Raw genomic sequence first — 24717 nt, 5'->3', positions numbered from 1 at the left:
TTCATTATGACTGTTTGTGAATTGGGACATTTCAACTTACTTTTTTAATTCCCATTTAAATTTAGTAGGAGTCGGAGTCGGTTAACTTTTTGCCGACTCCGACTCCAGGTACCCAAAATTGTCTCCGACTCCGACTCCACAGCCCTGGGTTCCTGTAGGCTACCCACACTTCATTAAGTACAAGGCAAGAACAAACCTTAGATGGGTATCAGCTCCAACATATGGTCAAGAAGAGTCAATTTTAAGTTAGTGGTTAGCCTAATACCGGTATCTCTAAGATGCGGAGAGAAAAGTAGAGTGATGAGAGGAAATTCTGAGCAAACTTGAGAATAACATGAAAATCTGCATCTAATCTAAGGTAGCTATATAAGTTTTAAGAAAGTAAATGACAAAAATGCATTGCTTTAAATGTAGTTTGTTCATTGTAAAAATAGCTTAATTATGGTGAAATTAGTTTAAGTTAAAGGGAACTGTTTGCTCACCTGTCTTGTAAATATGTCCCTGATAGTTTGGTATTGCAAGTTTAATAATTTTTAACTTTGCCCCTCAAAAAACTTTCTTCCTTTATTATTTTTTAATGTGTAGGATAAGCCTTGATTCACAGTCTATATTTGGTAAACTCTATACAATGCAAATTTGAAAACAGGCAATTATTTTAGTGTGTTTTGTTTGATTTATGCATTCAAAGCAAACATTACAGTGAATGTATTTTTTCCTTTGCTCTACCTCAAGTAAACCAGATAGTACTGGAGCTCATGGCTCAAAGGAGGTCACAGGTAAAACACACACTTACTATCAAGTCCTAATTGATACAAGAGATTGCCCTCATATAGTAAGTAACTTTGTGGTATAACTTATTTTTTATAAAACGGATTATTTATGCAACTTTAAAAACAAAGTTTCCTTTATTTCTATCAATGTTTTTTAGTCCCAGAGATCTCAGACTGAAGCCGTGACATTTTTAGCTAACCATGATGACAGCAGGGCTCTCTATGCAATTCCAGGTATTTCTCTTACAAAGGCTGCTGGACATTTTTAATTTGCATGCTCTTTCATTATACATTTTTATTGTATTTGTTTTTTTTAGTTAGTTTTATTTTTTCATTATAATATTGTACTTATAATTTTAGACTGTTCTTATTTAGGTACCATTTATTATTCTGTTTATTCTTTTTCCCACCTATAGGCTTAGACTATGTAAGCCACGAGGACATCCTGCCTTACAATTCAACTGATCAGATTCCCATCCAGCATGAACTGTTTGAGCGCTTCCTTATGTATGACCACTCAAAAGGTATATTGTATTTATGAAACTTCCTATTAATAATGATAATAATAATTGGCACTGTCTAAGTAACTTCTAGAAGACTACATTGAGTGACTTAAAAGTTAAGTGACATTCATATAAGGAAATGGATACAGAGTTCAAGGTTGCTACCTTTAATTCCTGCGTGCTTACCTTGCTCAAACCAAATTAAAAATATGGTAGTTTTTACATTCTATGATTTGTGCAAGACGGTCTAACATGAATGGCCTTACTGCTACCAGTATCAACTGTATGTCTACTTTCTTGACACAATATGGCTTGCATTTTTGCAACAGCACTTTAGCTATTAAGGTGCTTTTTGTATTATGGATGAATTGTGTGTATAGTAATGTGCCCAGAAAAAATATGCTGATGAAAACCATTATGTGCATTTATAATTTTATATCAGATTTTTGGCAATTTTTTGCAGCCCCCCCATTTGTAGCAAGAGACACACTGCGTGCTTGGCAAGAAAAAAATCATCCCTGGCTGGAGCTGTCTGATGTGCACAGAGAGACAACAGAGAGCATCCGTGTCACAGTAATTCCATTCTACATGGGTATGCGGGTAAGCCTGCTCCTAAAGTCTCCCTACTGTACTTAATAATACAGCAGAAGCAAACTATGCATATAATGTAGGCAAACCCAGGAAAATTACAAACATTTATCTGCTGAGCCTAAAAAAAATCTCCATCATAAAACCATGTTTAGCATTCTGTTTCTTTTGTACTGTGAATAAACAGTGAAAAAGTACATTCTGAGTCTGCATTTCAATGGACTCTAGTTAAATGGATTACAGTATTTCCTTAAATTATCCAACGGTTATATTTGCTTTGCTACATTAAAAATACATTGTATATAGTATGTCTTATAACCTATATAGGTAACTAAGCTGTTTTAAGATTTTTCATTATACAAGTACAGCGACTCAGAACTTGAGTCCAGAGTTAGTTTAAAGTTGTGCTGTTGGTCATGCAGTGATTTTTGTTCTAAAATGATTCAGATATTTAATATTTTAAGAGTCACATTAACAGTTTTATATTCATCGATCTATGTAGTTAATTTTGTTATACAAATGTAATGTTCAATTTGTGTGTTTGTGTTTTTGTTTTCCTCTTTACAGGAAGCCCAAAATTCACCTGTTTATTGGGTGAGTTTTAACTCTCAAAATTTATTATGAAATGTTTTTTGTGCTATATAGTCTTTATAGCAGTACTAATGTCATCTGTATTGTATCCCCTGGTTCTTTCAACCAGTATTAAGTGAGCATCATCATATTGTTTTGTGTTGTAGGGGAAAAAGTGTTCATGAAGAAAGGGTTAAATTCTTCTATTATATATTTCTATGTTTTGTTATTTGATCAGTTTATGGTGGAGGCATGACGTAGTTTTCATTTATGATAGAAATTTGATTCTGGTCTTCATATTTTCATAAATGTTTACTTTTGCATGTATTTGTTTTTCTTGAGGTAGTTTCCTCTGGTGAGAATTTCTTTTAATGGATTAATTAAGTCATATGAAACAAAGGCCTTGCCTTTGCAATAGTGTGTATGTATATGTTTGTGTATGTAGTCATCCATTATGGTAAACCAGACCATGACATTGTATGCACTGAGTTCACAAAATTTATTTTAATGATGTAATACAGTCTAATCTAGGAATAATACAAATTAATATTACGTGGTCATTTAAATTCAAGTGAAATGGGCTTTTGATTTTTTTTTGGTTTTTGTTTTTCATGGCAATAGTGGCGATACTGTATCCGGCTGGAAAATCTTGGCAATGAAGTGGTACAGCTAAGAGAACGGCATTGGAGGATATTCAGCTTATCTGGTACTCTTGAAACAGTGAGGGGGCGCGGAGTTGTTGGAAGGGTGAGTATCATAGTTTTTAAAATGGGACTCGGCCGAAAATACTGATTTTTCAAATTTACAAAGCATATATGCATTTTTTTATTTTGTTGTTGTTAAACATACACAATAGAATGGTAATACATCAATTTTTTATTTTTTAGCCTGTTTAGTTTTCTTTGGCGACACAGTATGTGTATGATTATTGATAGTTTTTAAACCAGTTCATTATGATTGTTGTCCTTTTCTTTTAGGAGTTTTTCAATCTTGGATCTGAAATAGTTGAGTGTAAGAATAAAAGGGGGTTAGATTTTAAATATATATATATATATATATATATATATATATATATATATATATATATATATATATATATATATAATTATTCAATCTGTGCCTTTCTTTTCTCACTTCAGGAGCCAGTGCTGTCCAAAGAACAGCCAGCATTTCAGTACAGTAGTCATGTTTCTCTGCAAGCACCCAGTGGCCACATGTGGTGAGAACCTGCTTGTTTTATGCTTTATATACTCTTAGAATTTCACTTTGAATTGCCAACCACCGACCTCCAATTTGCTTGTAGCTGCGAGTAGAATGTGAGTTGTAGTGTGGGTCTGATCCATGTTGTTAACATAGTTGGATGTCTGGACCACCTTTCCAAGGTACCACTTTTGAATATTATAAATAACCACTTTTTATGGGTAAGATTTGAACGAAGTGTGAAGGGTGGTTGAGATATTTGTGGCAGATGAATTATGTATTGGTCCTGGTTTAATTATTAATTGTACCAACAATAATTAAACAAAATAAAAAGTTATGTGAAACATTTATAGTAAATTTGTTTGCATATTGTATGTCCAGTTGGTTGTTAATTGTCATTTATTTTGTTATTATTCCTTTAGTAATTTGACATAATATACAGCCCAAATTAAAATTAAGTCAAGAATAACCCCCATATTTTTAGAACAGGATTTCATACTGTTAAAAATAATATAGTGGTGTGTATCTATTTAAAAATTGTTTTGGTAAAGTTTAGAGTAAAGAGATGAAAGAGACCTTCCATTAGGAGATGTAGACAGCAAATCTGAACAGGTGCGGTGAGAAAGTGGTAGAGATTAAAAAAAAAAAAAAATACTGCATGCATTGAATCAGATCAAAATTTTAAGTCACAATAAAACAGAAATAAGAGAATATGGCTGGACCTAAATCCAAACAGTGCATATGTATCCAAGATATCACACAGATTTTTTGGTTAAGTTTAGTCCTTGAAATGCAATTGCATGAGAGAGTAAGCCATAGTTAGTAAAGCTCTGGACAGTGGTTGTTCCATTTACAACTAACTGTAAGACATTTCTCAACACACCGTCATATAAAATCATCACAGCCAAGTACATTTTTAGACGTTTCTTAAATGTTTGAAAGTGAAAGATGTCTTACAGTTACATTTACTATGACAATTTTATTTTCAATTGAAGTTATGATTGTGGAAGTGGGGCCCAGCCATTTGCCAACTGGGCAGAGGATTTTGGATCAAATTCAGATCTGTAATGGACTTGTCTACTTGGCTGTTTTCAAAAATGATGACTAAGGAATGTTATGGTTTCAGATAAATATTGAAATTAGTATATGAAGCTTAGACCAGCAAGGGAGACTTGGATTGAATCTTGCTGTTAATTTTGGAATTGGATTTCTTTCCCAACCCCGATCCTTGGCTAATACTTGGATCATGTTAGCATTTTGTTTAGAATATTAATTAAATATAAACTACACTGTTGTGCCACAAAACTTCCATTCCAGACATATTTCTATAGGATTGTCATCTGTTACATTATAAATAAATTGACCATGTCAACTGTTCTTTGGCATTCGAAGAGGCTGCTTAAACAACATTTTTATTTCATGGGATATTAAACAAAATCAACTTGAGTTTTTAGAAAGTGATTTATATATATGTGTGTATATTTTGAAACTGATTTAAACTATATTGGTACTTCAAATTGTATTCAGAGAAGCAATGTAAAATGATGTCTTATATTCATGCTTTGCTTATCAATTACATTCTGAAAAAGTTACTATACAATAGGTAAGGTAAACCTTATAGATGCTAAGTAGCATTGCAGAGTTCAAAAGTCGCTGGTTGGAAAAAATGTTAAACTTTAAACAACTGTAGACCTCTGTATTTTAGTAGCAAAGGCTATTTGGCATAGCCTTGACATAAGCAATAAAAAATTCAAAGAAAAGATAACTTGTTAAATAAAAAAACTAATTACAGTAAGACCCTGCTTAACATTGGTCCATTTAACGCTGTTTCAGTATTACGCTTTTTTTTTTTTTTGGTTTTTTTCTAATTCTGATTTTTCATTGATTCACTTTGTAGTCACATAAAAGCAAAGTTTTCTGCAAAAATGTTGGTTTTTGCCACAATTGCACTACTTGATTAGATACGCTCATGTAGTCTTGCAGCACATTTGATATCTGTTCAGTACAGTACATTACATATGCCTGCTGCGTCACTGTTCATTTGATTGGTCATTAACGTTATTGTGTAAGGATATAAACATAACATTTTATTTTACTGCAATAAATAACAATTATCCCTTTTTAGTTTTAAAATGAGTGGTTGCAAAGAAAAAGAAAGTAAAGTCACAAGAAAAAGCATTTTGTTGGAAACTAAAATGCAGGTGCTCAGATGATTTAGATGCAGGTGAACACCAAATTGATATCGGCACTGCATTAATTTTATCAACTTCAACCATATGGACAAATTTATAAAGAGAAAATAGTATCATCAACAACTACAACCACGATGACTTCTGCAACAAAAAATTACCCATTCCAGAAGCCATGTGATTCAGGAAATGGAAAAATGACTTTCCATCTGGATTGACGATGAAGTTGAATTCAATATGCCATTAAGTAAAGCAATCGTAATGGAATAAGCAATCAATTTTTAACCACATTCAGAATGAAAAAGGTGACATCAGTGAAAATTTTTCATAGCTAGTCAAGGATGGTTCCATTGATTTAAAACCAGAAGCAATCTTCGTAACATACAGATTACTGGAGAAATGGCAAGTGGAGATACAGAAGCAACTGCTGCATTTCCAGCGGCATTAAGAGCCATCATTTGAATAAGGAAATTATCCTGCTGAATTAGTTTTCAACATTGATGAAACAGGCCTTTTTTGGAAGAGAATGATAAAACGTACTTTATCTCGCGAAGAAAAGCGAGAACCAGGATTTAAAGCTGCAAAAGATTGTTTAACACTTCTGCTTTTTTCTAAAAAAAAAAAAAAAAGTTTAGCCAGTATTACAGAAATCATGGATCAGTTTATACAAAACAATCCAAATTTTGCTAGTTCAAAGGCAAGACGAAGTGTCATTAATGCGATGTCTTGCTACTGACAATTTCTTGTTGAATGACCGAGAAAAAGGCAAATGACATTAGGTGACTTCTTCACAAAAAAACAAACTGTCAAATGAGGAAGAACCTTCCTCATCATAAACATAAATTATGGATTTACTTGAATATTTTTGATTTCCATGAATGATTTATGAATAAAAATCGGTATCAAAAATAAAAAATGTCAATAATTAATGTAATAAAGTATTTAATTTAAACATGTTACAAAATAAAACAAAAAAAAAAAAATTTTTTTTTTTTCTCTGTCCTGTTTCACCTATCCCCAATATTTACGTGTTAAGATGACCTCGTTTTAATGCTGTTTCGTTTAGCACTGGGATTTCTTAGAACGCATCCCCTGCATTAAGCAGGGTCTTACTGTACTTAAGAAGTACCTGTAAATTGTTCTAAGCCAACAGTTTGTTTTTTCACATTATTTTTTTGATATTTGGTATCCTTTTTGTCTACGTTGCATATAGAAAGAAGATTGGAAAATTAAAAATAAACTAGCCACTAAAAAGTACTAATTATAGGACATTTTTAGGTTAATGCTTAATTAGCATTTTTGCATTTTTGGGATGCTTTTCTGTATTGTAACTTAAACAAATGATTTCAGTGTCATTCAAAGCTGTGGAAGTGTACTCCCCAAAATGCGTTGTCCTGTGGATATGTAATATAGCCTTAAACAGTATTATGGTATAAAGCGCATTTTGTATGATTATGTTGTTTGTTAATGATATACTTACTTTGTTACACTATCAACTTTAACTCATATATAAACAGTTTGACTAGTAACAGTTTGCAATGCAAATAGATTATAAAAGTGTACCTGTATTTTGAGCAAACTGAGCAAAACGAAGTGCAGTTTAATCCGTTTCAAAAGAATGTAGTGAAAAGAGAAGTGCATCATGAACATTTCATAAGATGTGTTTGTTTTTATTATTTGTTACCATATATCCGCTCCTCACAATTATTCATAAACTTCATGAATTAATACTCATATTGTCCACCGGTGTGCAGAAAGCCAGTGATTAGGTAGTTAAGAGTTGCAGTAAATATTTAGTTTGATTGCAGCCCAATACAAATTATTGTGCCTATAAAGAACGTGAATTTTTTTTGTGTGCAGTTTATATAATCACAACCAGTCAATCCCTTTTTATATTATATAGTAGCCATTAAGAGCATGTACCATCATGATACACTTAATGGTGTAACGAGATTGCAATTTTCAAGCTAATCAGTAAAATAGAACAGATGACATTAAATGCAAATACAATCAAAAATACATCACAAGGATCAGATGTATCCAGAGAGACTGGGAAGCATATTTAATACATTAGCCATGTAGCTCAGTCTAAAAAAGGAGCTATTGCTATGTAAAATAGACAAATATTCTTTTGACAGCTTTTCTTACGGTGCCTATTGTGTGTCTCTCTCACTCCCACAGGGGTTCGTATCGCTTTGAGAGAGCCAACAGTACCTTCTTTGATGTCCGCATCCCTCCATTCTCACTTGAAAGCAAGAAAGATGATTCTCCTAATGGCTTCCTACCGGGGCCTTTTGCGTCCTTAGTTTGAGCCTAGCCTGGCAATACACAAAAAGCCATTATCAAGAAAGATTTGGTGCTCAAACTGACACATTGAAGTTGTTGGGTAAGGCGTTGTTACAGAACACAAAGTATGGATCATACATAAATTCCACTGTATTTGACAGGATCAAGAGTTTGGAGAGCTCCCTCTGTTGCTGAATTTGTGGAGAGTTCTTGATATGTCATAGCACCTCTTACAGTGAACCATTATTAGGCATTTTACAAAACAAGTAACAACACAACACAAAACAGCAAGCAGTAGAGCACAAGGTAACCAGATAAGGGCTTGACAATAACAGAAGTTCTTGCAGCAGCAGAACCATAAATGTGTTCAGAGACAGCACTACATCAAAACCATTTGATAGAATAAAGACCTAAATCAATAACAAGAAGCCCAACTGCAAGAAATCAAAATTTAATATTACAAAAGAAGGAGAAGTTATCCCTGTTTTCCTTCCTGTTTTTATTTTCTGCAAAATGCTTAAAGGGAAGTTTTAAAAAATCCAAATTATGAGGAACCAAAAGTCATTAGAATAGACACTAACTTATAGAATATTTTGCAAAAGAGGAATCACAATTACTAAACATTGGTGGCAGAATGCCTCCTCAAGGAAATATCCATTTATTTTCTTCTTTAAAGAAAGTATTATGGAGACTACCCCCATCCAAATAAAATGTATTCTTCTCCTGTTTGTAATATCCCCTAAGTTGTACATTTTTTTCAAATCCAGCTATCATAAAAACAATAATAAATGCAACAAACATATTATAGAAGGTCTAGACAGCATCTTAATCCCTGGTTCTCCAATACATAACAAAGCACACTTGATTTCAAAATCGCTTACCTCTTGTTTAATTTTTTGGGTTAAAAAGAAAAAAGCAGAACTTGATTCTCTTAAGAAGAATAGTGCAAAGAAACTCCAAACCCATTTACAAAGATACCGTACTTTAAAAGTAATAAAGTGTAAAACACAATCCATTGTAGTCTGAACTTGCAGAAAGCCATTGAAAATGTAATTGTCTAAATCATGGAAGATTACGTTTTCAACATCCACAGCTTCCCATTCTTACCCAGATAAGCTGGTGATCATTTTTGAGAAGCCCTGCTGATTCATTTAAAACCTATAATGCTTCCTTGCATTTTGCAAATGGTGATTTTTATTTAAAAAAAATTTGGAGGATAATAATAAGTGATTGTTATTCACCTGGCTAGAAAACCCAAGCAGATCACTTAAAAGGGAGGGTTGTAGTTCAGGTGAACTGAAATAGTTTTATCATTTGGTTTGTTTTTAATATTTGTTTTCCTTAAAGTAATATATGTATATCTATATGTATATTTAATGTATTATGTGTAATATATGTGTGAATGTAACATATCCGCTTTTTGCATTTGTAACAAATGTAAAAATTAAGTCGGTCAGTTGTGAATTACTTTAAAAAGAATAAAATTTTATCATTTGGAAAGTGCAGCTGTTTATTTGGAAAGTGCAGCTGTACACTGTATTTTCTGATTTATATAATGCATTTGCGTTTTTTTTGTTTTTTTTTGCAATAATTGTAATCCTTTAGTGGAGCCACATATACAATTATATTTTAAATGATGCAATCCTAAATTATGAGTATGGGAAATTAAATGTGTTTAACTTCTTTCTTTGCAAATTTAACTATTAAATGTTTTAACCCATATTTGTGTTCATTTGCATGTGATTTTAAACAAATCAGTGCCAAAAATTTAGTCTAAATCTAACTTTGATCTAAATCATTAGATCTGCTTCTGAAATAAAGGCTTTTGTTAGTGGATTAAAACTTAAACTTTGTTGCACATTCCCTATAAAAAGTTTTACATTGTTTGAAATGAAGACATTTTAAATTACAAGTAATAATGTGCACAGAAATTAAGTGTGATTATTTGGAGGAAAGTTTAGCATTAAGCTATACATACTTATTGTGTAAAATAGCTTACATACAGGAAGATGCAGATTCTGCTTTGTAGCTGGCCTGGTAACTCAGTGCTCAGCAAACCCCTATGGTTGCTGATTGTTTTACAAGTCAGCTTTTAAATTAAACCCCCAGCTTATGCCTTTATGGACCTGCTTGTTCTCTATTTCTTTTTACTTCCAACAGCCAACCGGTACTGAGCAGACACAAGCCTAAATGGCAGCATACTGTACACAAAACTCCTGTTGATCTTCCATTTTCAACTTTGTGTGTCATTGAAGTGGTTACTTTAAATAACATTTAAAATAAAGTACGAGGCAGTATCTTTTAAAAAGGCACAGAAAAATAATACACACGTGTATGTTGAGTAATTGGTCAGGATCCCACATTTCACATCTTTGCCTGGAGAGCTTGGTGGGAAACTGGCAGCTTTTGAATCTGTAAACTGTAGCTTATCCAGTTGAGCAACAAAAAAGCTCCATCTGTGCCATAAAGAAAGCTGCAGTATAAATTGGAATGCCCCATGCTCCATTCTGCTAATGCTGTTTCAGGAAACATCGGTTGTAAGGGGGAGTGTATTCCTACACAGATACCAAGTACAAAATGTTTTTTGAAAATTCCCTGTAAAAGTTGATAATATAAATATAGTTAAAAGGTTGTACTTTTTTTTTTTTTGTTTGTTTTTTTTTTTTTTTTTTTTGATTTGATATACTTTGTTAATCCCCAATGGGAATTTATATTTTCATTTGAGCTTTGTAGGTCAGAGTGCACATAAAGACATGTATGAGGGGTATTTGAATATAATTAAACCTGAATCAGAATGTAGAATGTGAAAGCTTTAGAAATTATTTTATCATTTTGCCCTGATATAGATCTCATACAATTTTATTGCAGAGGTCAACAGAGTTTAAGACTTTATGGCTTTGTTTTTTGTCTTGCCATGTAATGTAAATTGTGAGATGTTACATACACAAGACTTTCTGAACAATGTACAAGCTATTCAGCTTGCTACCAATCAAGTTATAAGCACGTCGTGGATAATTAAAGCAAACAGGATGTACCTGACCACAATTTGGACTGCCACAGCTAAGGGTCTGAATACTTACATGAATGAGATATTTCAGTTCTTGATTTTTAATAAATTTGCACACCTTCCTGAAATTGATTGTAGATTGATTGATAAAATGGCAAATAAATCAATTTAAAATTAATTCTACAACATACTAAAGTGTGCAGAAAGTGAAGTATGGCTGCTCATTTTGTAAGTGGCTAAGGAATAGTTCATGCATGCTAAAATGTGTGAATTGCATGTTTATAGCATTTGTGGTTTATGGTGTATGTTCCTTGTTTCTGAGTCAAAATGGATGCTGAAAAAACACAAAATCAGGTTAATATCATGTATTTTTCTGATGTTTATGTTTAATGAATGCATAATATGTCCAGTAACCTTCAAAAGCTTTTATCTGGAGACAGGGTGTAGAAGATTGTTACAGTAGTACATACCTTGAAGTCCCAAGGTCTGGGCTACCTTTGATATTGACAACCGTAGAAATTTTTACAACTAGAGAGTAAATAGTATTGGAGACTTGAGGAGTAATGCCGAGTGAGAAAGCCAAAACAATAGGGATAAGTTATGAGCCAACTGAACCCATTCTATGTGAAGATGTACATGTGAGTGAAATCTGTGTACAATTGGTGCCCAGAATGCTGACTTTTAAAAGTAGTATCACTTCACCCAATGTTTAATGGATCACCTAAAGATTTGAATTCAGAAGCATTTCAAAACTGGAAATGTAACTTGGATAAATCTCTATGACCCATGGATAAATTGCTATGGCACAGAGCACAAGCAACAATGAGAACAATGGGAAAATGGTGATTTTTAAGCACAAAGAAACTGAAGGTCCAAAATCACGTGTACATTTTTTTTTTTTTTTGCATGTTGAGTGTGTAGGTAGGTGATAATAGCCCATTTTATTAGTCAATATTATGTTGATTTACCTTGTTTGTTTTAGTCAATCAGGGAAATGTGATGAAAAAAGATGTCAACCAACCCCCTTCTACTTCCTGACAATGCCCCTGCTCACACTGCATGGGTTGCAAAGGCACCTCTGTAAAACTGAACGGAAAGAGATGTCAAACCCACCCTGGCCCCACACGACTACAAGCTGTTCACCAATATGAAAGCATACCTTTCCTGTGAGTTGCGCAATGTTAATGTTGAAAATAACAAGTCACCTAAAGAGAAGTGGTTGCCATTTGCAAAACATTTTTGAGTGTCAGAGAAAAGCTTTGTGATCTTCATAATAAGTTTATTAGTATTCACGTGGTGTATCTTGAAACAAAGCTTGTTGGGGTTTTCCCTGTAATTTCTCTTATTTGATCAGGATCAAAACATTTGATCATTCTTTGTATAATTAACCAGAGATATTTAATATTGGCTAGCATTAAATACTTATTATATCTTTCCTGAAGAATGGGCCTGAGTTGCTTTGAAAGCTTGCATATTGTAATTTTTTGAGTTCGCCAATAAAATGTTATTTTGCTTGACTTCTCACTACGTCTACTGTATAATGGCTAATACAGTACAACAGACACTGTGATTTGGAATGAGAATTAGCAGCTGATGATAACGCAGGCCCAGGCTTGAGAGGCATTTAACTGAAGAAGTATTTGTCCTAGCAGTAATTTCTTTAATAGCAGCAGTGTGTTTGCTTCATCTACTTGTAGGGATAGTTTGAATTAATAGTTGGAATCACACTTGATGTAACTAAAGTAATAATTTACTTTCATTTATTTAATTAGTGTTTGTTCTATCATTAAAAAACAAACATTTCAGTTATGTAAAAACCCTGTTTCCTGCATTTAAGTAGTATGCTGCCAGTGTCCTTCATTTCTCCACCTAATGCTATACTGAAATCTCTCTCACATACAAAATCCAACAAAATCCAAATGTGGTGCTGCCTGTGTGCATGCATAAATCAAAGGACAAGCTAACAGTTGCTGTACTAATGCTTTATATGAGTTAGTGGTAATCTGATTATGCTACAAACTACATTTTAAGTCACATTAACTCAATGTGACAAAAAGCTGTATGTAGAATAATATTTTAAGTTCTTTTGTTGTCAGAATGTTTTTTCATTTCACCTTAAAGAAAATCAGAAATAAAATATATAGATGAATAGCACAATTGATAGACTGCACAAGAATTAACATGATTAAGCTGAACTTTACATACCGTGAGCCTATAACCGGCTGTGTTGTACAATCTTCAAGTTTAATAAATTAAATACTGCATGGTGGGAAATGAGCCTGTGTGTTCTGAATGTTTTTTGAAGGGTTTTTTTTGCCAGCCAAAGTATGATTTATCAGATCCATGATGCAGAAACGGATATAATGAGTTGGATCCATACATAGTATAAACAGGATTGGCTCTTGTTTTACACAGTCAGGATAGGCAACAACTCAGTACTAAATTGGATTAAGTCAATTCCAGGACAAATGGGTGGGTGGATGAATGAATTAATATTTTAAGAAATGTTTTAAATCTTGAGAAGGGTGTTCTTTTATCTTACTAAGGTACTGGGCAGCCCTAATTGTTTGGGGAAAAAAATCATATTAATGGATGATGAAAAATGGGAGTTCCAGTTAACTTCTGATGGCTCATGAACATAAGTCGAGGTAGTTTCCCAGGTTAATTTTCTTTTACCTCATTTTTAGAAGCTCACTTCTCTTAAGTTGCCTTACAAATGTACATAGGTTCCCCACTTATGATCTGGAATCCATGAAAGGCATATGGATCAAGATAAAACCCATTTTGATGTCTCTGTATATAGGGTGGTACAGATCTAGTTATGCAATTTCCATTACACTATAACTTAAGTTTATTACATAGAAAATCAGCCGAAAAATCCCAGACCATCGAGAAATGTGCAAACTGACGACATGAAGAATATCGTCTTCACGCCGAACTGGAATCATCCCCGCATAAATCAAAGTCATCCAGACGATCTGGATCTGCATAATTAGATCTGGACCACCCTGTACATATACAGCAATGCCAGAGCATGCTAGTGGAGAAAACATGGAGGCTCTCATTGATAATTTCAAGCAGTTTATTTGTGACCAGCTTTTGGTCACTTGCAAATCTCTGCAATAGGCCTTCTCAGTTAAGCTCAGTACTGTTTACAGTAATATAAAAGAACTTGAAGCCAACCACAAAAAACTTCAGAATTTGATAAGTCATGGAAAAGCAGATCATTGTACTGGGAGTGCTGGTGGTGTTACTGAGTATTACATTTACATTTAAAGAACTGAAGGACACCACAGAAATAATATTTTTATCCTAGGAATTAAAGAAAATGCTGATAATGGAAACACCATTCAATTGTTGAAAGAGCTTTGGCTGGTTTTATTCCTACCTTTATATGATTTCTCGCTTTAGTTTGAGAGAGGGCGCAAGATCTACACATTTAATCACTGTCCATCCCATCCATGACCATAAATACTATAAAGTTTACCAACTTCATTGATCATAATATTGTCCTTTGAGAGGCTTGCAAGGATCTATCCTATGAAGGTCAGCAAATATTTTTCATCCCAGACTTTAGTCTGGCTACTGCTCATGCCAGGAAGACTCTAGCTCTAATGATAAAAGAAGCTTGAGAGGTGAGTCTCCAACCATTTTCTTCATTCCCGGCTGTTTTAAAGATCTTGCATGCCTCAGGGCATGGACCATTTCAGTTTTACTGGCATGTTTCCCCTTAAAAGATTTATTCTTACATGTTTTGGCCTCACAGACTTTTTCCCCCCCATCTGGTACTTTAGGAAGGTGAACTTTTGTTATGGACCTCATTGTCTTTTACTGTTTTGTTATTTTGACTCGGAGATCATGGAGGTGTGAAGATGAAGCATTTTTAGGTCATGTGTTTTGTTAGGGAATCATGAGAGGACCCTTTACAAATGCCTAGAGTCCGGTGTTGTGTTGATAAATGGGGTGGGAAGCAGATTTGGTTTGAACTTTTTTTTTGACTTTCTCTTACAGGTGTCTGTGTTTAGGCACTGTGGGATGGAAGGGTGGAGGGCTTTGGGGAATTGATTTTTACCAAGTTATTTGGGAGTGAAGATTCGGTAGGAATGCTTGTTCGCTGCTGTGGTTGGGTGTGGTTTGTTTGAGAAATAGGGGGTTGGGTTTGGAGGATTTTGGGGATGGGCTACAGTTGTGCAACTTGTAAGTCAAAATACATAGTACCAGTGCAGATGATGATCCATACTGATGAAGACAGGTGGGTGGAACTTAGATATCTGCAATATTTACTCACCAACTCTGTACAGATCTTTTTTTTTTCTTTCTTATCTTTATAACCGGCTAAATCTTAAATGTAAAAGGCTACAGTATTACTGTGGATATGATTGCAAATGCATTTGTGGAGTGGTGGCTCTAAGGCTAGGGATCTGCACTGGCAATCGGAAGGTTGCTGGTTCGAATCATGTAAATGCCAAAAGGGACTCTGCTCTGTTGGGTCCTTGAGCAAGGCCCTTAACCTGATATTTCTGAGCACTTTGAGTAGTGAGAAAAGCGCTATATAAATGCAAAGAATTATTATTATGGTTACAGTTTGCTAATTAAAATATATGTTCTTCTTTCACAGCATGTTTACTTAACCCACGGATTTTGTTCTGATTTTTACATGATTGATTATTTTTGGTTATTAAATCCCTCCACTGAATTGTTTGCATTCTATTCTGCACTGCACCATTCTCACTTGAGACAAGATCTACTTATATAATACGCTACTGTGGCTGTTAGTTTGTCCAGGATTTTTAATCACCTGTAGCTCGCAAACTGTTTCACCTATTGACTTCAAATTTGGTATGCATATACTACGCGACGTCTACTATCCACTTTCGGGGTGATGATTTTTATTACTCTTTATATTTTTAGTTTATTTTATTGTAGAATCAACTCTCGGCAGCAGGGCAGCTATGCGGCGCATGCGTATGGGCACCGTTCTCATTCCCTACCGCCTTCACTAATCATTCTTGAGGGAGATTGAAGACTTAAGTGCCGGCTTAAGTGAAAATTTAAAGAAAATGTACTAAGTAATTACAACATAAAAATTAACAATCTATTAACAAAATTTAACGTGAAAAGATGCCCAGGAAAGAAGAGAAGCAGTGGGCCGCTAGGGTGGAGAAAAGAAGAGCCGCTCAGGAAGCAGCAAGCGCATCAACCTCTAAGCAAACGAATGCTAAACAGAGACAGAGAAAGAGTATGAAAAACTAGGAATGCTCACGTCAAGTGTATTCACTGCACGTTATCGTGCAGTACGCCATTACTGGTTACATTTCTGTTTCAAAATCATTCACTTTCCTTCTTCCTAATGCATTCCTTGAAAATAGGCTAATACATCTGACCGGAAGTGTTTAAATTTGTTTTCTCGTTTTCCCTTGATTGCTTCGTGCTGCCCATTGGAGTTATTTGTTTGACTTTTGTGAAAAGCTAGCCACTAAACTTGAAGAATTTAGTAATATTAACTAAAATTTTAGATTCACCATGCAAGGAAACATTATAATAACTCTGGTGCCAAGCCTAGTAAATTTCCAATTTCCAAAAATTTTTTTTTTTGATTACAGAATTGTGAAGTCTTCACATCTGTTACCACCATTACCAATACATCAGGACACCTCTTCAACAAACTCTAAACATTAATACCAGTTTTATGAGCTTTATTCTGAATCATTTTCTGAAATCCTGTTTGCTTCCCTTTTGAATCAAGTTTCTTTTCAAATGTCTTGTCCCTCACCAGGCTGTCTGTGGAGGATTCTCCAGTTACTTCATCAAACTTAAGAAGGCTCTTGATTCCTTGAATCGGAGGGAATCTCTCTATCTTGATGGCTTACCTCCTGAGCTTCTTTCAAATCTTTTAGAAATCCACACCCCCATTTATGCAGATGCTGAATTATTCAAGTATGATTACTCTTATTTTCAAACAAACTTAATTTCCTTCTGACTATATTATCAGTCAGTTTCTTTAATGAACTTTGATGCAAACTTCATGCACCTCATTTACAGTTGGTTATTTGGAAATAAATTATTTCCAAGGTGGGTTTTATCCATTCCTGCTAGGCAGCAAATAACATTTGTTACCTCTTAAGCATCATAAGTGTAGCCTCAAAACCTTGTCTCATATAAAAGCTTTTTTCACGCCAGAAGGCTTTTAATTGCTTAAACTGAAAGTTTCTTTGAAAGATTTTTATATTCTGGGTTTTTAAGAGAAATATATAAAAATGATATCACTTTTTACTACCCCTCTTTTCTGATATTGTACTTGAACTCCTTGCTATGTAATCTGTATTCAATCCATCCCTACTGCTGTTTACAACACAGCTGATTTCTGTATATGTTAGACAATATTTTGCTCTTTCTTGGAAATGCATCCTCTAATCTTCATCATACCCTTAGATTGCTAAAATATATTGAGGCCTCACCTCATACCCCCCACCAGCTTTGTAACATTCAAATTTTATTTTCTGCAAAATTAAACTAAAACAGCATACTTAGAGTGTATGCAACGCTACTCAAAATGTCTGGAAGACCTCTACCATTGCTCTCTGTCTGGCAGTGTGAATCCCTTCCTTGCTGCCCATCTCCTGGAAAACCATGTTCAACATCATCTGTACATCCCTCATAAAAAAATCCAAATTATCAGTATGTTCAGTTCAAATTTATACATTGCTTATACCTTGCACCTCTTAAACTCTTATCTGTGCTCTTAATTGCTGATCCTGTCACTTTCTTTTTCCTTAATTACTTGTGCCATATATTTTTCTTTCATTTTCAAAATTGTTAAACCAATGTCTGTTTTTGTAAGGCCCCCAAATTAATGAAACTGCAGGAGAATGTGAGAAGCCAAGTGGTACATGATCGTAATTGCAAAGCAGAATCTGGTATAGACAATCTCTGCATGGACTGTATGGCACTTTGAAGTGAAAAGCACACAATGTATCTGTATATCATAAAATTTAAGGCAAAGTATGTACCAACATTTCTTTGTAGATTAAATAAGGGGGTTTAATCTGTGGCAGCTAGAATAGTACCTACAGATCAACCCCTAATGATGTATCTTTAAATCATGTTCAGCATTTTTCCAGTGTTATTGCGACAACTTAGTCTGATGTTTTAAAAATTATTTTAAATGGAATAGAAATATTGAGAACCTCAGAAAATGCCTCTCATGAGATGAGGAAGGCTATTAATGTAAAACGGGTGCTTTCTTCAAGCACTCATAATTAGCCTATTACACAGAACATTCTGAAACCAACCTACTCCATGCTGTGCTAGGTAAGACTCCAGCTCCTGCAACCTAGACCTGGCTTCACTTGTTTGAGAATATAATGTCATTTTAAATTAACAAAAGATTTCAGTTAAAAAAATATATATATATATATATATATATATATAACAGAGGAGATGGTATGAAAAAGTCCAAGGTAAGAAGAACCTACAGAGCAATTGGTAAATAAAAGGTGCTGTCAAAAAAGTTGGGTATTCACTCATGTATATTTGTTGGTCTGACAGGTCACCTTTCTGCTACACTTCAGAAATTGAGTCATTTTGTCACATGTAACACTTGAGATATGTGTTGAGTTAAAAATGTGATTTTTTTTTTTTTTTTGGCTAACTGCTGCATGCTTGTGCTGTCAAACCAATATGTCCCCAAGAATATTTCCTGATATAGAATCTTAATGACTATCTTCTTGCTGCTTGTTTTCTTCTCCATTATCCTCCCTTCCCCACCCCCACCCCTTTACCAACACAGGGGAACATTCAGATTTGAGAAAACTGACGGTTCTCATTTTGACGTGCGCATCCCTCCTTTTTCCTTGGAGAGCAACAAGGATGACAAGGTACCCCCTGCAGGATACAGCTGGTAGAAGATAACTGGCAAGTGCAGCGGCATTGAAGAAAATAAGCTTGGACAGATGTGGTGTTTTTTTTTTTGTTTTGTTTTTTTTTTTAAATACCTGTGAAGGAAACGGAACTCCAGGAAGGTGGGAAGACATGCTTTTATTGAGTATACAGACTGCAGTATATATAGGTTCAGCTTGTTTTGGCTGCAGCAGAGAAGCTTTGTATGCTGTTTGTACACAGCATGCATGTGGAGTACAGTTTGGTGAACTATGTCTGAAATCATTTGAAAATATATTTTCTTTGTTGCCAAATGGAACTTGCATCAGGTTAATGACTGTAAGAGAGTGATACTTAATGTAAGTATTATCATCAGGCTGCTTTAGAGTTTAGTGGGTTTGCGGTACTGTTTGCCATGGTTTCCTGGAGGAAGCATTCGATCACAAAGGGAAGGTAACTGGAGATGGTTCTTCAGAGCAAACATACAAGCAATTGCACAATTTCAGTTAGCACAGCTGAGTTTGTGCCATGTGCCTTGTGTATCAGGACATTCTGTGCTTAGCCATATGTGATGAATGTGATTTGAAAGCTGGGTGAATCCTGCTAATGAAGAGCTTGATTTCAGGGTGTAATGGTCTTCTGCACACTTGCACTAAAGCTAATGGCTTTTTATTTATTGCTTTGAGAAAATTATTAGGAAGGTCTATGATTCTTACAGGTTTCAGCATCTGTTGGGTTAAATTTTGTAAAGTTCTGCTTCATCCTTTTCTAAATTCTGATGCAAATTAGCATAACTGACAAAAATAATGACAATTCTTGGGAACATAGCCTCTCCTTTTATTCTGCATATAGAGAGATGGGTTTGGCATTTATAGATGACCTCTCTAGTCCTTTCTAGATGCCACCTTTAGTTACTCTGAGGGTTTGTGGCTCCATCCAGTTGGTTTCAGCAGCCACTGTGACTTGGATAGAAAGAGAACAACCTTACGTTTTAAAAGAGGGCAGTGCACTGATGTCAGTATGGCCAGCAAGTCATTTACTGTATTCATGAAAAAGTGGCGAGTTTCATCTTAACTAACTGTGGCCCAGAATGAAGAATTATTTTCCTGTCATCTGCATAACAGTAACATCACCATCATGAAATGAAACAGTTTTCCATTACTTGGGTTATTTGGCTAAAAAGTAGAATTTTTTTTTCTTTTATCTTGTTAAACTATTGGCCATAATGTGAGGGTTGAAAAGACACATCGGGAAGGGGAATCTGTGACGCTTGTCCCTCTAAGCGGCAGAAAGAACCATTTTTTGTCTTCACTGTTTAGCTGGGTAACCATGCCATTCATCTTGAATAATAATCAAACAAAAGTTATCTTTGAAAAGTAATTAATGCCTTGGTATTCTCTTTTCAGTTAGTCGTCATCTTCTTGAAAGTAAAAGAGTAAGATTCCATGTGACTCTAATGTTCTCCTAAGCTTGGTTTCCTTGATCAGCCCTGCAGATTTTGACAGTCACCATGGTGTCCTTTTCATATTTTTTAATTTTTCACCATATTATTTGTTTTGTGTATTTCTGTATTGTCTCTTGGGTTTTTCAGAATCTCTACCTGCTGCCTTCTGACAGTAAACTATGGTACATAAAGGAAATCAGTGAGATATTAAACATACATTATGTTAAAGAATGCAAGTGACATCCTGTTTGTCAAGGCATTTTCTTAAAATTGTTGTTGCAGACTGCAGTCTGTCGAGCGTCAGTATACTTCACAAAATATGCTGCCAGATCTACCGTACAAATTAAGTACTGTAACTAATATTGTAAAAGGATGAATCCAGCTAATACAAAACTGAATTTTGCTTATTATTGCCTCCCACATTTCCTTGTCTTTGTAGAATAAAAACATTTTAGTAAGTATAAAAAGGCAGTTGTGAGGATTGCTTTTTTGTAAATAGGATTGCAAAAAATAAATATTTAAGTTTTGAAACTTTTTTCTTGTTTGATTTTTTTTTTTCATGACTTTTACATAAAATAAATTAGTTTTCCTGCTAAAGAGCAAAATGTTACCAATCTTATTTTAAATTATTTTATGTAGATTACAGAGTGAAATGCCGAACGCGTAAAAGTGAGTGAACAGTCGTCATTTTAAGGTAAATAAGATGTCATGTCTTCTATGAGTGCATTTCCAAAAGAAATAGAATTGAAACTTGCAAGGACTGTAGTAAACTCCGAAAGAGTTCTGCTTTTTTATCACATTAGTTATTTAATTATTTAATTTACTGCACATTTGTGTTTTTGTCCACTCTTAAGATTAGATGATGATCTGATTGAATTTTTGATTTTTAAATTTGAGACAATTAATAAATACTTTGTGTGGTGGGAGAGGTGTGAAGCTGTTAAAAATGGTACAGCCGGAAGACCTGTGTTCACCTTTTTGAACATTTGCTTATCCTTTACCATCATTCAGTTGGTCTTGTTAAGAACTGTCAGTCAACACTAATCAAATGTACATGTCAATCGTTAGGAGTTGAGATGATTGGTTAAAATTGGGATGCTGAATTTACATGTTCAGTGTGCAAGTAGCTATACAGTAGCAGTCAACACCAGGGCTACCAGGAAGTGTGTTTAGTAACCCTCTTATTCTGCTATCATGATAGTGAAAGCTCATTTCTTCCATACTGCATCCTATAATACTAAGTTGTCCCAGCAGTAATGACTGCAATACACCGAATAAGATTCCTTTAGGAGCCTAGGTACAAATTCCAGCCCACTGTCTGTGCAGATTTTGTATGTTCTTCCTCTATCTAGTTTTACCCCTCACATTTCAAAGAAACGTTCTAGACTTCTCAGCATCCTTCAAATTGATGTGAATGAATGTGGATAAGCTTTCGGATGCAGTGGTTCCCAATCATGGGTTGGTTCCTGCCTTGAGACCAGTGGTGCCAGTCGGTTCAATAATAGATAGATGAATCTCTGTGTGTGCTCCTGAGTGCAAGTGTTGCATAGTAAATGTGCATTTTTGTTAACACTTTTCTTTTTATTTAGAAATCTGTGGGTTCACTCTTGACCTGCCTAAATAACAACAGCAATATTTATTCCTATAGCACATTTTCCTAGAAAGCATGTGGCTCAAAATACATTGAAAGATTTTAAAGTGAATAAATAAATACGTTACATTATATTAAAATTGAAACAGTGAGGAATTTGAGTAACCCAAGAAAACTCATGAAAACATTTGGAATCACACAACATTATTCAGAGGACACCATTTCTGGGATTAAAATAATGTCATGGGCTGTAATATGTTTTCTTTATCACTTGAAAGGAGAAAAAATGTTTTTAAAATGGTTTATGGCTTTAAGACGAGTCGGATCTGTGCCGTACCCTGCTGTTTTTTGTTATAAATAAAGAGTATACTTGCTGAATGTGCATTTATAGAAGCTGAAGAGGTGTGCAAAAACTGATCTTAGTCATTTATGCTCTTCCCATATGGCTGATTTAACAGGCAGAATTTGAGTTTTAGAATCTTGTGTTAATTAATTTGTTTTAAGCAGAATAACGGAGCTATACAGAGCTGATAAAACATTATGGACCCAGAACAATACAAGACACAAGGACATCACCTTACACTTAATGTAATCTGACCAGTAATTGTTTCTGTTGTAAGTTTTATATACTACTATCCTCAAAAACTGTGTTTGAAAACTAACCATATAATGTTGATGTCCTGTGGCATACCAACGACAAGCCTAAACCACCTCAATCCAGAGAAACTGTGGTTCTACTCTGAGTTCCTCTCGCACGTTAGGCTCTTCACCCTGTCACGGACCATTCATTTTTGTCACATGTATTCATGTTCTCATTTGTTCAGTCCCTGTTGTGCAACGTTTGGTGTTGCATCATGTACTTAATTTCAGGCAGAGTACAGCATGTCACCATCTTCACTGCGATTTAGAGCAAAAGTGTTGACTGTCTAGCAACTATACAAATAAAGTAAAAATTACCTACAATCCCAATAGGCCAAATAACAAAGATGGACAAAATAATAATCCTCATCAAAGAGTACAATATAAAATATTTTTATACAATTCTGAATTCTTTCATATATCATAATTAGCTGTGCTACCCATCTACAACTGGTTGAAATGTAAGTGATCAACGTAGAACTTAGCGTTAATGTTTGCAATGCACCATCTATTGGAATTTATTTTGTAATGTATGTAGTAATAAAATGTATTGCATTTGTCATTCCAACAGATGGAGCGTCACCAACATCTGTAGTAATAAAAGACATTACAGAAAATGTTGGTGATGCACCATCTGTTGGAATAACAGAGCAATGGCTACCGGATGGACACGTATATATGGAGACACGTATCATTTTATTAAGGTGGATTTGGGGACTGTAAAATGAAGGCATTAATATCTCAAACCAAAGGTGCTATCTGCATTAAAATAGACTCTGTATCGAGTGGTCTGGAATCCTAATATAGCAAGAAGTGGCCTAAACTGTTGCATCTCTTGTTTGTGTTTCATTATTGAAAGTCTACATACAGTATTAGCTGTTATACGAGGCATACATACTCTAAAATGAGACTGTGAGATTTTTCTGTTTTACAGATGCAAGACTCAACAAACTTCTCTCCTTCTCCTCACAATTATGCTATGGTGTAATGCAGAATTCCTACCTAAAAAGTGAGCAGAATCTTTCATGTTTACAGTGTACAAATGTTTTTTAAACCGTCACAAACACCAGGCTTTCAGCTTTTAAAGCAGTAAGGTAGAGCAAACATGCCACCCCATTGTTATGGCAGCTCCCTCCTCCATAAACAGCTTGAATCTCTGCTGGTCATATTTTCTGCGACCTGCCTCTCCAGCTGCAATCTGTGTCTGTAGCTGCTGCTGTGGTTCTATCTTTAAACCTATTTCCACAGCTTTCTTGCATCGAAGGTATATTAAAATAAAAACTGCGGGAATCATCTCTACATTTATAGAAATAACTACATTTAGAATTTCTCCATTTTTTGCTTTCTTCTGTTGCAAAGGAGCATTTTGTGCTTAAAGATAGACCTTTTTTTGGGGTTTCCTTAATCTCTTCCCTGGGGATGCCTTGTCTGGTAGCTTATATCTGACTGAACTCCTAATCAAAGGTCGGCCCCTGTCTTCTCTTCTCATGCATGAAGTATCAGAAGCATTCACCCACATACAGTACAGCAGATATCCAAAGTCACCCTGTTAATGTAAAGGCAGAAGTAACAAGGAATAACACCTTTAATAAGATCAAAACTAATGATGAAACTAAATAAATGGATAATTTTTAGAAAGAAGTTAAAAATGTGGTTATGTAAGTGTGTTAAAGTTAGTGGAAGCACTTTATGCTTTACTTAGTCTATTTCACGATCAACTTAGACCACCAGGGATCTCCCTTATAAATATGTGTTGAATGGAGCGTAAAAATAAGCATACACCAAAAAGAGGAAAATACTGTTTTGTCTTGGTGGAGTCATACATTGTATATTAATCCACTTGCTTTGTCAGAATGCCTCAAATCCCATAAAAATAACAGTAAGTTGCATTTATAGAGCGCCTTTCACAAACCCAAGGTCGCTTTACAGAGTAAAAAAAAAAAAAATTACACAGTAGACAAAAGTTCATGGAAAGAGGAAAGTTTTCAGTTGAGATTTAAAGGTGCAGATGGTCGTTGATGGAACTGATAACCGCTAAGTGAAGCTGGGAGA

At 34.6% G+C, this 24717-nt stretch overlaps 1 protein-coding gene across 4 annotated transcripts in view; it reads left to right on the top strand.

Annotated features, from left to right (window-relative positions):
* Window positions 1–19650, top strand: part of poldip2 (polymerase (DNA-directed), delta interacting protein 2) — a 41770-nt gene extending 22120 nt beyond the window's left edge. Inside the window, exons 4-11 of one of the 4 annotated variants that reach the window (XM_039757111.1) lie at window positions 733–832; window positions 929–1004; window positions 1187–1294; window positions 1737–1873; window positions 2429–2455; window positions 3053–3178; window positions 3571–3650; window positions 18903–19650. In XM_039757111.1, coding sequence (XP_039613045.1) covers window positions 733–832; window positions 929–1004; window positions 1187–1294; window positions 1737–1873; window positions 2429–2455; window positions 3053–3178; window positions 3571–3650; window positions 18903–19017 — 769 coding nt within the window. In that variant the 3' untranslated portion in view covers window positions 19018–19650. Of the gene's footprint in view, window positions 1–732; window positions 833–928; window positions 1005–1186; window positions 1295–1715; window positions 1874–2428; window positions 2456–3052; window positions 3179–3570; window positions 3651–8001; window positions 9827–18902 lie in introns of those variants that run through there. The other 3 variants (XM_039757107.1, XM_039757108.1, XM_039757106.1) reach the window with 3 other exon arrangements.
* The last annotated feature ends 5067 nt before the right edge of the window (window positions 19651–24717 follow it).

This window comes from Polypterus senegalus, chromosome 6 (assembly GCF_016835505.1).
Source record: "Polypterus senegalus isolate Bchr_013 chromosome 6, ASM1683550v1, whole genome shotgun sequence".
In the NCBI taxonomy this organism is placed as follows: Eukaryota; Metazoa; Chordata; class Cladistia; order Polypteriformes; family Polypteridae; genus Polypterus; species Polypterus senegalus.
The sequence above is the reverse complement of the archived record's forward strand: the minus strand, read 5'-3'. Positions and strand labels throughout refer to the sequence as shown.